Source organism: Brassica oleracea, chromosome C3 (assembly GCF_000695525.1).
Source record: "Brassica oleracea var. oleracea cultivar TO1000 chromosome C3, BOL, whole genome shotgun sequence".
Lineage (NCBI taxonomy): Eukaryota > Viridiplantae > Streptophyta > Magnoliopsida > Brassicales > Brassicaceae > Brassica > Brassica oleracea.
The window spans coordinates 55,085,580-55,103,981 of record NC_027750.1 but is presented as its reverse complement, the minus strand read 5'-3'; the positions used below and the strand labels follow the sequence as shown (position 1 = coordinate 55,103,981).

The 18,402-nt window shown below is 34.1% G+C and overlaps 1 protein-coding gene and 1 long non-coding RNA gene across 3 annotated transcripts; one reads left to right on the top strand and one right to left on the bottom strand.

Moving 5' to 3' along the window:
• Positions 1–663: 663 nt before the first annotated feature.
• Positions 664–1,652, bottom strand: LOC106333828. Of its 2 annotated transcripts, XR_001268475.1 has the most exons (3): positions 1,118–1,652; positions 886–1,000; positions 664–800 (listed from the first exon to the last, which is right to left on the bottom strand). It is a non-coding gene; the product is annotated as an uncharacterized LOC106333828 (long non-coding RNA). The 2 variants fall into 2 exon arrangements; XR_001268474.1 differs by having other exon boundaries at positions 700–1,000.
• A 12,048-nt stretch (positions 1,653–13,700) lies between these two features.
• On the top strand, positions 13,701–18,396 carry LOC106336186 (BEL1-like homeodomain protein 2). The gene is given in 5 exon segments (XM_013774937.1): positions 13,701–14,034; positions 14,037–14,957; positions 15,785–16,176; positions 16,695–16,755; positions 17,870–18,396. Coding segments are annotated over 5 exon segments (2,013 nt in total). The 5' UTR covers positions 13,701–13,920; the 3' UTR covers positions 18,395–18,396.
• Positions 18,397–18,402: the final 6 nt, after the last annotated feature.

Genomic DNA, 18,402 nt, shown 5'->3' with positions numbered 1-18,402 from the left:
AATTTCAATTTTAGTTCTTTTCAATTTGTTTTAAAAATTGCTTAAATTTAAAGAATATAGTTACGGGTTTAAATCAAAATTTTAAATAGGATTTTAAATTAAAGATTATTATTTTTTAAATGATTAAAATTTGAGTTTAACTCTAAACTATAAACCTAAACCTTAAACTTTAAATAATAAAAATATATCAGATTTAATGTTTAAAGATAAACTTTATAATTTTTATAACTTTATAATTCTATAGTTTATGATTTGAGGTCTAGATTTAAGAAAATATTAAAGTTAGAGTCTTGTAAATAAGAATTGTATAACTGATTGTAAGAGAACATATATCTCAAGATCAAGTTAAAGTATTAACTTCAAGAAACTATACACATTTAGTTGATTTATATTCATTTGATATTGATAAGATGATTTTCAATATAACTTTTTAAAGTACTTGAATTCAGTTTTCCGATTTTAGGGTATGTTTGAGGTATTGCTGATTTATATAAATGATACGACTGAGTTATCTAAATATTTTCTGATTTTAGGTTATGTTTGAGGTATGACTGAGTTACGTAAACGACACGGCTGAGTAGTGTAAACATAGCATAAATCCTGAGGTATATAAATGACACGACTGAGTAGTGTCAACATAGCATAAATCAAACACAAAATATATAGGTGAGTTATGTTTTTTACATAGAAAACCAAATATACAGGTTTTCTGCACCATTCCGGTGATAACTCGTCCATGTATCCAAGTTTCAATGAACTCCTCTGTGTCGTCTCTGTTGAATCCATTCCGGCTTACAAAACTAAACCAGAAATTAAAAATAAAATCAAACCACTACATTTCCCTATCTCGGTTTACACTAAACCAAATTAAAAAAAAAACTAGACCTAAAAAAAAAAAATTCAGCCGCCTCGATGTTCTGTCTTCTCCAGCCTCTGGCTCTGTCTTCTCTCGGACCTCCTCTTCGCCTCCTGCCTCCGGATCTGTTCTCTCCGCCTCAACCTTGAGCAAAAAACAATCCAAAGTAGTGGACATTAACAACTACAAATCCCACTACAATCCAACAATGTTGCGAGATGAAGATAAGTAAAAAGAAGTGAGAGGAGGAGGAAGAGAGACCTTGGTCTGCGGAAGTTCGGTGATGGAACAAAAGAGAGACCTCCAGTCACCTCGTCTCGTCAGGCCTCTTGTGCTTCCTCCAACTTCCTTTACCAAAAAAACAAATCAAAATCAGATTCAAAGGAGAGAAAGAGAGAGGGAGAGAGCACTACAAGAGTGGAAAAGAAGAAGAGAAACAGAGAGTGGAGAGAGAGAGAGAGAGAGAGAGAGAGAGAGAGATGGCGGATGGTGGTGGTGACGAATCTGAGAAGCGATGGTGGTGGTGACGAATGATGGCGGATGGGAAAGATGGAGATGGTGGTGGTGACGAGTGAATGAGCGGTGGTGGTGGTGACAAGCTGAAGGAGAGATGGCGATGGTGGTGGTGGTAAGGAGGTCAAACGTGATGGATTGGAGGAGAAGGAGGCGTCACAGAGAGAGAGATTTGTGTGTTAGGTTAAGAATTGTTATCCATGCAGTATAGAAACTGACCAATAAGAAAGAAGGTAGAAGATAACCAAACGATGAATTTGTTGATGTGGATTGTTATTACCGATGTGGAGTTAGTTTTTAAAAATAATTTCAATTATAAAAAACTAGCCAAATGTCTTTATTATCATTTACTAGGGGTATACAAACATTATAGTAATTTTAAAATGATGTATAACACTCTAGTAATAAACCAGCTTTTCTATAACATTCTAGTAATTTTCTACTAATATTATGAGATCAATCTTTGTAGTTTCAGACTAAACAGTTTAGTCCATTAGGAACCTTTTAAGGCCCAGATTGTAGTACTGGGCTATGAAAACGGATTCGATCTTTAGTATATACGACTTTAACAGTTCTTGACCTTGTACCATTTTTCTTATGTTAAACATAAAAAGAGATAGTGAATTTTGAGGTTTGGTGATGAAACAGGCTGGCAAACTTAAGTGGTCAAGATACATGACAGAACATACACGTTGATCTAGACATGGACCACGAATACCACATGGAGGTGGCCATCCCATGCCGGGATTCCCACTTGAACCAATTAAACTGAGATGTGTTTTGCGTTTTCCCTGATCGTTTTTATAGATGTGAATTATGAACTAGCAAACCTTGAGAGTCTTTTTTTTTTTTTTTGTCGCTAGCCACAAGTACGAACACTGAATAATACACTTAATGAATTTCATCTGCGCTTCTAAGATAAATCTTTTATATTTTAGTCATAACTTTCACAGTCATTAACTTGATAATTCATCAAAATCATTGCAATAATTGTTTTACTATAATGTTATCTCATGTAGGAAAATATCATTGCAGATTGTTATAAAACGGTCAAGAGATCCAAAAAGCTAGAAAAATGGTCCTAGCTAACTTTGGTCTTAATGAATTTAGACAAGGCGAAATTATATAAGGTCTATTTTAGATGCAAAATAAATGCAAAGATAGTATTGGGAAATGGAGAGGCTCCAGACCATGAGAATGTTGGTCCCTTGGACCTTCACACATAAAAACAGTTTTGCTTCTTTTGTTTTTCTTGATTTGATGCCATTTATCTTCCAAGTAAGACAAACACTAAATGGTATCTTTTTAGCTTCCTTTTTTTTCATTCTCTTCCTCTTTCTTCCTCAAGAAACACATCATGGCCAAGTCAATCGTCATTTTCTATACAGTCTTACTTCGTTACAACTTACATGTACTATATAGTCACAGTCATGCCTGGCGCATGACTTAACTCGCTGAGATGTTGAAACTTTATACATCAAAATACAAAAGACAAAAAATCATTTTCCCTCTTTTTCGTTACTCTTTTTCGTTAATTATTAACGTTAAGAGGGGAGCTGGGTTTGAATATACATGGAGCATTGTATTTTTTCATATAACAGTCATCGATTTTAGTTATGATATCTTTGTGATAGATATACCTGAATTTCAGTCTTTGTATATCAATCCTAGTGTGTATATCATAAAACTCTGACTGTTATAACTGTCAAAACTATAGATGCTCTCAGTTTTTAATTTAATATTAGAGCTTGCGTGCATTTTCTTATTTTTACTTTTATATACATAAATATTATTTAAATATTTATTAGTTAATATTTTAAATATTATCATATTTTAAAATGCTTATAAGTGCAATAATTAAATAGTACAAATGCTATAAAAAAATATTGACATATACGCCATACTAAACCTTCGACAAATATTAACCCATTGATATGTTTTTGAATAATATTTTTTTAACACGAAATTGTTTCCCAAATTTAATAGTATTTTAAATATTTTGATTAGATATGAGCTATATTGCGAGATTCAGATACATCAGAAAAAGAATATTCAGTTATAAACATTAATATTTTTTTACAAGTAATTCAATGATATTTAAATCTTAATATACATAGATTTTATCGTTAAAAATAATTAATAGTAGCTGAAATGGTTAAAAATATATTTTAGAAATATATATATATATATATATATATATTATGTGAGATTTAGATAGATTAAAAATGAATATCCTGTCATAAGCAATACATATTATTCTACAAGTAATTCAAAAATATTTAAATCTTAGAATAGATAGATTTTATTGTTGAAAATAATTAATGGTAACCGTAATGGTTAAACATATATATCTGGAATATTCAAAATACATATATTTTAGGTACAATCTAAATGCATGGAGATTATATGATACTTGGGAAATATTACATAATATTATTAAAAATTGTTTTTAAACTTGAATTTTTTTAAACTTTAGCTAAATCATTTTAGTAAATATGTTGACCACAAAGTTTTATCTAAACTTGATTTAGGAAATGATTTAGCAAAATAGGAAAAGACAATGATTACTTAAAGTTAAGGTTATTTAATACTTCAATGACATTGACTTATAAATAAATTGTAAATTTATGGTGAATTTGTATTTGTACTTCTCTTTTAATAATATAGATATAAAAATACAAAATCTTGATTAGTATATATATATATATATATATAATCTAGTATATATTTATAGTCTAGCAAAAAGTAACCATACGAATAAGGTAAACATCGGGGAAATGTAGAGAGAGAATTCTCTCTGCAAATCTTTGATCTAGATTCAAATTTTGAATCTTGTTTTCCTTGTTTTTTCATCTGAGCTATGTATAGAGCAGAAGAAGATCTCCTCGCTTGAAGCCACCATCTTCATTTGTCCCTCTTGTCGCTCCAATCTAAGGTTCATGTGAAGCAGCTCAACCTTCTCATGGCTCCTTTGGTGATTTCTTCCTTTCAATCGCAATTCCACCCTCCGTCTCCTCCGTCGCAAATCCGTCCTCCGTCTCCTCTGTTTCGACTCGCCCTCTGACTCCTCTGTGGCGACTCCGCCCTGCATCTCCTCCATCTCGACTCTGCCATGCGTCTCCAATGTCTCCTCCGTTGCAACTCCAACTCCGCCCTCCTCTTGATCCGCCACCGTGTACGTCTCCCCTGTGCCATTTGAAGCTCACTCTCCACCAAAACCACCGGATCCTCTCGTACCGTTCAATCTCGTGCTTCTTCTGCTGTTCAACATAGCTTTCTTAGTGCAGTGATGACTGAGTTTTAGAAGCTGAAAAAAAACTCCCCAAGGTGTCCATGTACCAGTTGTGAATTACTACATGAAGTCGTACAAAAAGTGCAAGTGCTACGTGAAGTGAAGCTGCATAGCTGACTTGAATATTGGACTTGGAGCCGACGTAGAGCTAAACAACAAGATACTTGGAGGAACAAGCTATGATTTACTTTGGAAAAAGGTAAATCATCAAGGGAAGATTTTCAAAAGGCTTTGAAGAAGTTTTGGAAATATTCCATAAAGGAAGATTTGTTAAAATTGCTTCCTTGAGAAGTTGGCAAGGGTAAGACACGAAATCTACATGTATAAGTAGACAGAGATGTGCCTTGGGATAGGTACCACTTCAAGAGAAGGCCGTAAGCATAAGGGCTTTGGGGTTGAATGAGAGTAGAGACAAAGCATAAGAGCTAGGAGTCATGAGGGGGTCAGAGGGGTTCTTGGGTTAGCTTGATCTAGGAACGTATTAGGCTAGGTTCTCTGTCTGGAGTGTGACATGTTAATCAACTCGAAAGAGAGCTAGTAAGGCACTTTATCTATGTAAAGATAAACATTCATTATTATCCTGTTGTAGTACTTTGTGAAATAAATAAAAGCATTGTACTTATATGTATTACTCTCTGTAATAGACCCTTCTTGCACTTTCAATTGGTATCAGAGCGGGTCACCTAAGTCACTGGTGAAGATCCTGAAGGAAAGAGAGAAGACTGAAGACTGAGTACAACAGGAAGCATGGTGGTTGAGCTGAAGCAGTGTCTGGGCACTGAAGTAGTGTATGTGCGCTGAAGAAGTGTATAAGTGATGTATTCTAAAACTCAATCATCAAAGGAGATATTTTTAGTGCAGTGACGACTGAGTTTTAGAAGCTGAAGAAAACAACTCCTCAAGGTGTCCATTTACTAGTCGTGAAGTACTACATGAAGCGGTGAAGTACTACATGAACTCGTACAAGAAGTGCTACGTGAAGTGAAGCTGAAGTGAAGCTGTGTAGCTGATTTGAAGACTGGACTTGGAGCCGATGAGGGCAAAACTACAAGATACTTGGAGGCTAAGCAAGCTATGATTTACCTTGGAAAAAGATAAATCATCAAGGGAAGATTTCCAAAAGGCTTTGAAGAAGTTTTGGAAATATTCCATAAAGGAAGTGTGAATATCTCTTCCTTGAGAAGTTGGCAAGGGTAAGCCATGAAATCTAGATGTATAAGTAGACAGAGACGTGCCTTGGGATAGGCACCACCTCAAGAGAAGGTCGTAAGCATAAGGGCTTTGGTGTTGAATGAGAGTAGACACAAAGCATAAGGGCTAGGGGTCATGAGGGGGTCAATGGGGTTCATGGGTTAGTTTGATCTAGGAACGTGTTAGGCTAGTGTCTCTGTCTGGAGTGACATTTTTGTCAACTCGGAAAAGAGCTAGTAAGGCACTTTATCTATGCAAAGACAAACATTCATTATTATCATGTTGCAATACTTTGTGAAATAAATAAAATCATTGTACTTGTATGTATTACTCTCTGTAACAGACTCGTCTTGCACTTTCGAGCTTCTTCTCAATTGTTTCAAAAACTCCTGATTTGAAATCCCCTTTGCTGAATTTGGTGCATGTGTTCAGTGATGGTGTTATTTCTCTTGTGTATGTTGATGACACAAGTTTTGTCTCAAAGTGCTTATCTTTTGCAGGATGCAATGTGTTCCTTTACTGGTGCGTTGATTGGATTCTTCACCGTTTCTCTTCCATCAATTTCATATATCCTCCTCTCCCGTTCATTATGCTTGTCATTGTATTTTTTGATTCAACAATGGTTTGCTCGATCCCCATCTCCATATCCGTCTCTCTTCCTCTTCCATTAATCCATTGTATCTCAGAGATTCTTTAACTTAATATTAGGTGATGAGTTGATATCATTGGTTTGGTATCTTGAACTCTCCTTTGATATATCTCTTTTTCTCTCCTTGGTGTGATCCTTTACTGCAGTATGCAGTTCTAGCTTTGTGGTATTCAAGTTCTTATGTGCTCAGTTCTAGCTTTGTGGTATTTCACTTTTATGGAATTTGGTCTTCTCCCAATTTTATCATCTACTTTATGTGGCTCTGGTGTAGGGAATGTATTGTTGAAGATTAGAGATATTTCTAACACTAAAGTTCTAATCAAAGGCTTTGTAGCCATGTTGAAGATTGTTGATTGTGCACTTGTTGCTGCTTCAGTCTTGGTATTTATATCTCTGATTGTGGTCTCTAATTTCCAAAGCGTCATCTCACTTTACAACTCGATGGTCGTTGAGATTAGAGGACTTCTCGACATCATTAGTTGTTTTAGCGTTTTTTATGCCCCTATTTTTCTATCATTCTATGTTGATTTGCTTCCTTGTAATAGCTGTTTGTTTAGCGTGAATGAATTCAATTTCATGTACGTACACTTTCTCCATTGATGGAAAGTAAGAATTTTATAAAAATAAGGTTTGCTAAAAAAAAAAAAAGAGTAGCAAAAAGTACCTGACTTTAACAAATGAAAATATATTTATAGTCTACTTTTATTTTTGATGTTAGAAATCGGTATTGTCTTGTTATAGATGTTCCAATGGACCCAAAGTCTAGGCTCGTGAAAACTAGACCAGGTAAGAGTTAGTATACTAAAGCCATGTCACTTCGTAGTAGGTGAAAAACTGAATTCAAACTGAATATAACTTCTAAGAAGATTGAGTTGGATAACTATACTTATAAGAAGATGACGACTCTTTTTAGTCTAGTAAGGAACTTTGTGTAATCCATAATATAAATAAATAACTTCCACTTACTATGACCAGTTTTGTTTATATGTCACAAGCATCTACGCTCGTTGTCCCTATCTACCAACTCATGGCTCTCGAGTAAACGTTTCCGTTCAGAATGATCCCAATATTTTCAGCCAATGAAAGGGAAGAGTATAGAAACATTAAGGAAAATGCCAATTAAATTATTTCTCGTCGTTTTACTCTCAGTTTACATTAATTCACGCATCTATAATAATTGTTGCTCGCGGATAAAATCTGATCGGTTAGAGCTTAGCACCATTAGGTGAGGGATCTCCCTATTCAACATTTTTATTAAATGCCCTCAAAACTCGATGTTTGATCCTTATATATATTTCGTTTCATTACGCCTACATCAAAATTACTATAACGTCCCGACTGTCCACGGGTAATGGGCTACCCACGCCCGTTCTTTCGGCCCGTGGGCCCATCCCGTTTAACGAGCGGTGCGTTAATTTTTTTCAAGGCCCGATTCTTGTTTACTAACCATGCAATCACCACTCGATTTTTCTCCGTGCTTTGGCCTCACTCGCACGGCATCGCGAATCACTTCCGGATAGGTCACCCATCCTTTCACTACTCCAGCCCAAACACACTTAACTTTGGAGTTCTAAACGGATGTGTGACGGAAAAAGTAAGTTAATTTTGGTGATATAAGTAGCCAAATCAATCCTCTTACACCTTTCCATAAATCACAACTCGTGATGTTACAATTCACCCCCTCTCAAAGAACGCAACGTCTTCGTTGCGCTCACGACAGGTCTCAAGGCGCCTTTCGGGTCAGAATCGAAATGGCTAACCAGCTCTGATACCACTTATAACTCCCCGACCGTCCACGGGTGCGTTAAATTGTTTTCCAAGGATCGAAAGTCTTGTTTACTAATCGTGCAATCACCACCAGACATTTTCCTGTGTTTTGGCCTCACTCGCACGGTATCACGAATCACTTTCCACTAGGTCACTCATCATTTCACTATTGCAGCCTAAGCACACTTAACTCTGGATTTCTAAATGGAAGTGTGACAGAAAAAATAAATTGATGACATAGGTAACCATATCAATCTTCTTAAACCTTTCCATATATCACAACTCGGGATATTACAATTACTTTATATAGAAATTTTATTTCTGTAAGTAATTAATGTATTCACTCGTTCATCCAAAAGGAGACGTACGTAAAAGTTCCTATATTCCTATATTCCTATATACTCAATACACATGAGATTTTACATACACAAGATGTACTAATATGCCCTCATATATATACTAAGGGGGTGATTGGTAGTTGTTGTAGGTGATGTCCACAGCCCTATTTATTTCTAAAGCACCAAATTCAGAGCAATCAAACTTTAAATTTTTTTTTAAAACCACATCTCTTGAAATAATCTACAGCTGTACAAGTGCTCTGCAGAGCCAAATATCCAAAGCAATTTTTTAGTGCTTTCCATAAAATTCTACAGCAATAAAATCTAAAACCGCAGCAAAAAATCTACAGATTTTTTTCTACAGCAAAAATTTTAAAGCTACAGCCCTTACCAATCAGACCCTAAGATAGTACTCCGGTCAAGCCGGATGAAATATTCCCCTTAAACCTCTAAAATTTTTGAAAAAATATTATATATAAACAATCCTCAAAATTTGTAAAAAATATAAAATCCAGGTCTCCAAACTATAGAAATCCTTTTAAACTGTCTATAACCCAAAATCTTTGGGCCGGCTCATAATAGTTATAGTTCCCCGTTTCATTCATATACACATATATGTATTTTTGTATTGAAACCAGAAACAAATGCGCAAGTCATAATAGCAAACCTAAATACAAGTTTTTAGCAACAAAAAAAAAAACTAAATACACGTAGTGAGCTTGTGGTCACACACCATTAGACAAAAACACAATGAAGTCGCTGAATACCAGTGCTTAAAAGGCACTGATAAAAACAAATAAAAAAAGCGAGAAAATTATTACAAAATCAGTTAAATAAAATAAAAAGATAAGATAATAGAAAATAAAAATGAGAGGAACAACTAGATTGACGCAAAAAGGACAAGAAATGGAATGAGAAGGGACCATCACTGCCATTTTCACAACCCCTTTGTTGCCTCGCTCTCCCATTACTCATGCATGTAAAAAATTCAAATTTATTTGTTTCTTTCTCATCGACTTTATTGTATTTTTGATTTTGTAAAATAATAAAAGTTCTTGGCAAGTCGAAACATAGAGTTAGGATATAACGAATATAAACAAAATTTTAACGATGTTAAAACCGATATTAACGCAAACATATAACTCACGTTCATTTTGGCAAAGACAACTCTATTTATTCGGTAAGGCAAATTGTCATCCATTTCATAATCTTAAACCACTAACCACCATATGTCAACTCACAAACTTATGAGGAATAGCATTATCATATGACGTAGACTGATGGACGGATGGATGGATGATATGTTTTAAAAAAGATTGATGGATAAGAAATCAAATGATATATTGACAAGACAATAAATCAAACCTTTGAGGCTATGAGCATCTATTATGGGTCGTTGTAAATGCTTTTAGTCAAGAAAAGCTTCTTTGGATATCTTTCAACAAAAAAGAAGAAGCTTATTTCTATTTTTCCTTTTTAATGGTGGTTTTATCTTCTAACTATTAGCAATTGCACACCATCTGATCATATCGAAACTTTATGTTTAGGGAAACTCCGATTAGTTTTTTTTAACTGATACATTTTATCTGAAAATCAATTTTTAAAATGTTGTTATATCATGTAAATATGAAACATATAACGCTATATATTTACATAAAAACACTTTAATATATGTAGTTTGGTATACATTCCATTATCAAGAATTCGTATACCATCAGAATTTCTTGTTCACAGAAAAAAGTGTATAAAATGTCTTGTGAGTTCTGATTACAAAAAAAAAAAATATTACATAGTTATAAGTCTTTGGCTTTCTTATAGAAAACAAAAACGACTTTATGATGAATGTGTGTATGTGAGGTCGAGAAGCGAGAAACGTGTTAAAAATGAAGAAAATAATAAATATTTTCAGGGTTAGAGACTTGACATCATTGAAGATTTTATAAAGCAGATCAATAGAAGAGAGCCATTACCAGTTGGCTTTGGTGGGTAAAGAGTATAAATGCCTAAAGAAGAAGATCCTCTCCACGTACACGTGCGAAAAAGGAGGTTCAGCACGCAACGGATGGTTGTGCATAAGTGTGAAAGGAGGGTGGGATTCATGTGAGAGACTCACCCGATTAAACTCTTTTTCCTAAAGAGAACCATATTGAGTTATAAGGAAAAATAAATAAAAACGAATTAAAAAGAGAAAGATATATTGGTAGGAGGGAAGAAGGTTGAACTGTCAATTGTTATTCCAGGTTTACAATTGGAATTACAAAAAATTGCAGCTAAAATTAAAACAATCTCATAAACATTTATTTATTACTAGTGTTACATGAATACAAAAGGACCTTGTTATATATATTGTCTAACTTTGACAGCACACCATGAAATTTACCTCACAAAAGTGGCTAGGATTATCACAATGTTTTATTAACTAAAAATGAATCCATTAGTTTCGTGGTAATATAACATTAATCTATAATGATAGATTCCAGCATGGTGTCATGTCACAAAAAAGTCTCAATGTGTAAATTATAAAAGTGGACTTACATTATTACTTTCGAATTTCGACATTTCCATTAGTTATTTATCCCATATAACATACGTTGTAATGTCAAATATCTATATAACCGTATATGGGATATGCAAGACAATTTAAATCTGATAATAAAAAAAATTAGGTAAGACGTACGTGATACGAGATAAGTCTTCAGTTGAAGAGATGAATCTCAATATCCTCACTCCCTAACTAATGTAAAATTAAGGTTAATATATTTGGAGAAAGTTATATTTATAAAAATTTAAAACAATCAAGTTGTTTGATTTTAAAATAGTAACACATGATATATAAGATGTTGAGCTCTCGTTCACACATATATCGGTCTCAAGAATTTGTCGTTAGTGCGCTCATATAAAATTTTCAGACTATTTCCGCTTGTTTAAATCCTTTATTCCAATCTAAACGCTTATCTCGAAAGGAAAATATCTACCTTTTTATTTGGTTTAGAATTTTTCAATCGCCAAACCATGAAATGTACATATTTCCCCCTTTATACTAGTTTTCTGCTGATTTTCACTATACTCTATCAATTTTGCATTGTTTCTAAGGAATATTTGAGAAGAAAAAAAATCCATCTATACAGTTTAATGAAATCATTTTGTTAGTGTGCTGAAAAACTTATATAATTGTCTACTCCATGTTACCACCTCAGACGTGATCCTCTATATTGAGTTAACATAAGAACCAAAAAAAACGCAGCCACATCGATCTCAAATTTGTTGAACCAAAAATCAGCTATGTGTCGATTTCATCGGTTTTCTAGATTATCCCCACACATACCTAATTGGCATTGTGAGAACTTGACTTCTAATCCTTCCTCTTACCTTCAACACGTGCCAAACAACACGTCCGGTGAGTGCGAACGTCCATCTTTCATTTTCTATCCAATGAGTAGAAAATGTAGACGGAGTTTCATCGTACTAGAACCTCAAGTAGCAAAAAAATTATGCTTTCAAGATCGATGGTCCGGGTAAAAAAATAAGCTAGGTTGGATATGAATTATTTTGCATTTTCTTGCATTGTTATTTAAAATTAGACCATCCTAGTTTTGAAAATTATATGTCTTACATAATTGATCTATGTAGGTTACGAGATAATAAAAATGCTAATTAATTAACTAACGTTAACGGTCACTTCAACGAAAAGCCGATTGTAAGTGACTAACTTGTGGTTAGAACTTAGAATCAATTGATTATGACACACTCATTTGTTTTGGTATAGTGATTATCGTATTAAAAGAATCATAATCTCCGTATAAGGAAAGTTAATCTGATTTTTCATAAAAATACAAATAAAATGTCTGAAAGAAACCAGAATACTAGTTTGTTAGGACTGATTCACAAAGAACATTTATGGTATTCCTAGGAAGGACTAAAGCTCACGCATATGTATTATAAGCTTAGTCTACACATTTAAAATAAATATGTAGCTTTTAAACTATATTGGTTTTTAGCTTTTTATTGGGGATGATTGATGTGAGGTCTAACCTATGTAATGTCATCTGACGATTGATGAGCGACGCACCAACAAGGATCAGTTTTGAATGGACGTAATTGACTCTATCTGCGAGTTAACCCAGGGTATTCAGAAAAATGATAGCGAGAGTATTTGGAGAATATGGCAGTGTCTTCATATTTTTGCATGATTTTAGACAAATAACCACATAGCATAAAAATTAATAAACTAACCAGAAAATAGTTAGAATATTTTCTATATTTCCTACAATATATGTTACTATCTTTTTATATATGTAACAATTATATTTTACTGTGTTTATATAAAAGTTCCATTTAATTGTAATCCGAATATATTTAAATTAGCCTAAGTTACAAAAAAAAAAGAAAAAAAAATATATATTTAAATTATCTAAGACTAAATTTTTGAGTTATTTAATATGTTTTATATTCTATCATTTTGTATTTTATATTTTATATCAAATTTATAAAGTATATCAATTTGTATTGACAAATATAATAGTGTGATTAGCATAATATTTCTGTTTTGTATACTATACTATTCTGTTTACTGATGAAGTCATCAAAATAGTATTTTATTTAATGATGTAGTACTCAATATGAAAATCTATGCATAATTAAAGAAAAGATGGAAACCATGAATGCAAAGAAATAGAAAGGAAATCAAGAGATAGTATTGTTTTTACAACTGAAAATGAAATTAACTTTATTTAAAATATTAGCTAGTCACATATTTATTTTGTATAACATTTTTTTCTAATACGTTAAATTGCCCATATTTTCTTAAGAAGTTGATGACAACAACAAAAACTAAAGAAGAAGATTGGTGAGTTAAAAAAGAAGAAGATTGGTGGGCTAAAAAGTAAGGCGGAGAAGAAAACAGAATAGTGCCTTCTATCTCTATCATATTTTTCTCTAAGTTTTATTATATTTTTAAAGAATTCCTGAATAAACTCTTAGTAACAAAGAAAACAAGAAAAGGAGAGTCCAGAAAAAGAAAGCCAGAGAGAAAGAGAAAACGATACCTATACCTCTCTCTCTCTTTTTTTTCAGCAGCAAACTCCAAAGGTATTCTCTTCTCATCTGCTCTCTCTATATGGTTATGTTCATCAGTTATAGTCTTATAGATGATGTATTTAGTTTTGAAAACAGCATAAGACCTTGTTGACTCTCTCTTTGTCTTTCTTTCTTAGTTATGTTTTGTATTATATCATGAAGAAGAAGATTGAATGATTCACATGGCAATAACCAAAACTTCTCCTACTACTACTTGAAGACTCTTCACAATAATTCTATGTCCCAAGATTACCACCACCATCATCATCAACAACACCAAGGAGGAATCATCAGCTTCTCTAATGGATTCGACCGATTAAATTCGACCAGCTTAACAGCTCAGCAGAAGCAAAAGAACATCAAAGAATAAAAATGGACGAGGAATCATCAGTCGCCGGAAGTAGTATTCCGGTCTATGAAACTGCCGGAATACTATCAGTTATGTTTAACTTTCCCGGAAGCAGCGGTGCAGTAGGCGGAGGAGATCTTGACCACGACCAATCTTTCCGGTCAAATAGACAGTTTCTTGAGAAGCAACATCAGAATATTCCGGGCGATTCAGCCGCTGCCATGCAGTTATTTTTAATGAATCCTCCGCAGCCACCGCAACAACCACCGTCTCCGGCATCGACAACCACCACAAGAAGCCACCACAACAATTCTTCAACTCTTCACATGTTACTACCAAATCCATCTCACCAACAAAGCTACACTAATACTATGTCTATGCATCAGATTCCACATCAGCATCATCACCAACAACTGACGTGGCAGTCTCCCTCTTCCTCCGACCATCATCATCATCACAACAGCCAAACCGGTGGACAAGGCTTGTCCCTATCTCTCTCGTCGTCTTTAGAGGCTGCAGCAAAAGCGGAAGAGTATAGAAATATATACTACGGAAACAATTCTTCTAATACATCATCTCATCATCAGCACAGTCAATTCAAGACTCTTCAAGCTGACTACTCTCAACATCAATTCCGATCATCTCCGGCTGCTTCTTCTTCTTCCATAGGAGCGATCAATATCATAAGAAACTCGAGGTACACGACGGCCACTCAAGAGTTGTTGGAGGAGTTTTGTACCGTTGGAAGAGGATTTTCTAAGAAAAGCAAACTTACGAACAGCTCAAACCCTAATACTAGTGGTGGCGACGGTGGCAGTGGCTCTCCATCGTCGGCCGGAGCAATGACGGATCAGCCTCCTTTGTCGGCGTCTGATCGGATTGAGCATCAAAGAAGGAAAGTGAAGCTACTCACCATGCTTGAAGAGGTATGTCTCCTTAATTTAGTTTCAATTTTGGTTTTTTTTACTTGGTCCTTTAATGATAGTAACACATTTTACGTAAAAACTTTTCATGAAGTCCCATAAAATTCATATAATTTTAGTCAAATACTCAATTGATCCAAAAGTTATTATAACGAAGGGACAAGAAACGTGATATGACTGGATTGAACTCTTTGTTTTGAAACGATTAATTTATAAGAACTGGTCATAACTTTGATTATTTTGCTAGAGTCTGATTACGCAATCCTAGCTACCATCATTTATATAAAAAATATAAAAAATTAAACAACTTATTCGTGTGGCAGTCGTATTATAAGTTATATTGAGGAATATATTGATGCTTAGCGTTTGGTAGAATCGATTAATCAAAGAAAAATCATTACCATATATTCTACTATCTTCTATGTCTATTCCTTAACGTTACTTAATTATTTACCCATTATCTGAATAGTTCTCTTTTTTAGTTGACTTATTTTTCTCACTATAAGTATTTTATTTTATGCTTGGGCTAGGATACGAAAACTTTGGAGTATATTCTCTGGTTCTCAAATTTTATTACTGTCTCATCCTAACGTAACTAATTAGTACTCTCATTTGTTTTTTCATCATTAGTATTCTTCTTGTAAAAAATTCATCATTAGTATTTTGATCGATGAGACTCGTACACAAATATACTTGCTCGTGAAAAGATCTCTAAACTATATATTAATCACGTGAAATATAACACAAGCTATCGATAACATTGACTAAAAGGAAAAGCAAATATTAAATATGTATGGATTGTATAATGTATAGTTTAATTTTGTTGGCAGGTGGACCGACGGTACAACCATTACTGTGAGCAAATGCAGATGGTTGTGAACTCTTTCGACATAGTAATGGGCCACGGTGCTGCGTTACCGTACACCGCTTTGGCTCAAAAGGCTATGTCTAGGCATTTTCGATGCCTTAAAGATGCGGTTGCGGCTCAACTTAGGCAGAGCTGTGAACTTCTTGGGGACAAGGATGCAGCCGGAATATCTTCTTCCGGATTAACTAAAGGCGAAACGCCACGGTTGCGTTTGCTAGAACAGAGTTTGCGTCAGCAACGTGCGTTTCATCAAATGGGGATGATGGAACAAGACGCTTGGCGGCCACAACGCGGTTTGCCTGAACGCTCCGTTAATATCCTTCGAGCTTGGCTCTTCGAGCATTTTCTCCACCCGTAAGTAAATTCTTTTATTTCTTACCTTTCCCGTTATTCCTTAATTCTTGTTATAAATCATTTACGATTGGTGTTAAAAAAAAAAAACTCATTTACGATGAAAATAAATTATTTTTTATAACAACTGAGCAAACGCATTTATTTCTTGTTATTTCATCAGTGATTTCTTTAGATCTATGTCAGTGGAATTTTGCTATTTTTTTGTTAGTCAGAGTTATCGAAAAAATGGAAATAAAGCAAAAGAGTAGTGTTTTTGTACTTTTTTACCTCTCTGTCAATTGCTTTATGAGTAAAAACAAAACAGAAAAGGAAAAAGAACTGGATCTATGCTATGTAATCATCAGCTTTTCTTTTGTCTCTTAGATTCTCACGCCCTTGTTAGTAAAAAGAAAGAGAAAGCCTGTACTTTTTCTTGCATATACTTGATTGTGTTGTATACGGAGAAAATATAAAGAAGATCATTTAGATTATGTTTAGGGCAAAGAGAGAGTGATGTCATTTTCTGGTATCTTTCTCAGGTATCCAAGCGATGCCGATAAGCACCTCTTGGCTCGCCAGACTGGTTTATCCAGAAATCAGGTCAGTATAAAAATATGAATGTTATATAGGAAATATATATAGTATATCTCTATTACATAAGCATAACACAGTAAAAATAATTATTTTCATCAAGCAAATACTAGACTATGTTTTAAGTTCGTGCACAAAAAAACTATGTTCTAAGCAAGCTATGTTTCCAGGTATCTTTCTTAACTAGATATACAATTCATGGAGTCACAATCTGGACTACTGATGAATTACCTTGTTAGTAATATGTCTTTAGAATTTGTCAAATTTTCTTCCACGTATAAACAGCTTCATATATACAAAAAAATTAAACATATGATTTTGTCAAACGTTTATTTTAAAATTATAGACGAAAACATAAAGAATAGTTTCCTTTGGGTTTAGAATTTGTAAGATGTTCGATAGAATAAAATAACGTTAATTTTTCTCCTTATATATGAACCTAACATTTTTAACTTGTGAATCCAAACACGGTCAAACATTTAAGTTTGAAATAATCTAACTCTCTATATACTTATATATATGTACTATCGTGAAGTTTTGTTTTGGTTATATATAATGAAGTTCGTTTTATATAATTAGAACTAGATAACACTTTAATTAACGGCCCAGATTACCTATACACGTAGAATTTGACATTTTAGTTAGCATATGCTTAATAGTGTTTAGAAGTTAACCTCACAAAAGAAAGATTGTTATACCAAACTTTTCTATTCAGGAAAGAAGCAACATGCATGAGTCTTGAGTACACTAACTAGTAGGAGTAACTAACTTGAGATAGATCTTTTGCATGGGTTTTGTTTCTTTCCTTCGTTTGGTTTGATACTCTACTTTTACCAATCACACTGCATGTGTTTTGCCTTCCACTCACTATTAACATTTCTTGGGATTCGTTTCGTTACAAACATATAGAAGAGAGAAGAGAGAAGAGAGAGAGCGATAGACATTAAAAACTGAAAAGGGACCATTTTCCTCAAGTAGATCAAAGTTTGTAGCTTTCAAGAAACCCTCAATTTCTTGCATACATTAAATAACAAAATGACAAATAAAAAGGAGTCCATTATTTCTTTCGTTATAGTAACTGTTATCATTAACTTGGTGAATACTTTTTTGTCTTTTTATTCAGGTATCAAATTGGTTCATAAATGCTAGGGTTCGATTATGGAAACCAATGGTGGAAGAAATGTATCAACAAGAATCAAAAGAATTAGAAGAAAACGAACAAGATCAAGAAACAATAAACAGCAACAGCGACAAGAGCACAAAACCCAACAACGATGATAGCAACTTCACTCCAGTTCGGACCACTTCACAAACTTCAATGACAGCTGCACAATCAGCAACAACCGCACCCGACGCAGACGCAGCAGTAGCGACAGGCCACCGTCTAAGATCATCATCCGACATCAATGCTTACGAAAACGACCCTTCCTCCTCCTGTACCAACGTTGCCGCAGTCTCTAGTTACGCTGGTTCAACCGCGTTTTCGGCGGTTGCTACGTGTCAGAAAGGTATTGGAGGATTTGATGATACTGACATGGATGGTGGTAATGCTATAAGGTTTGGGACAAACCCTACTGGCGACGTGTCACTCACGCTTGGTCTACGCCATGTTAGCAATGTGCCTGATCAACGCTTCTTTATGCGATAGAGAGTTAC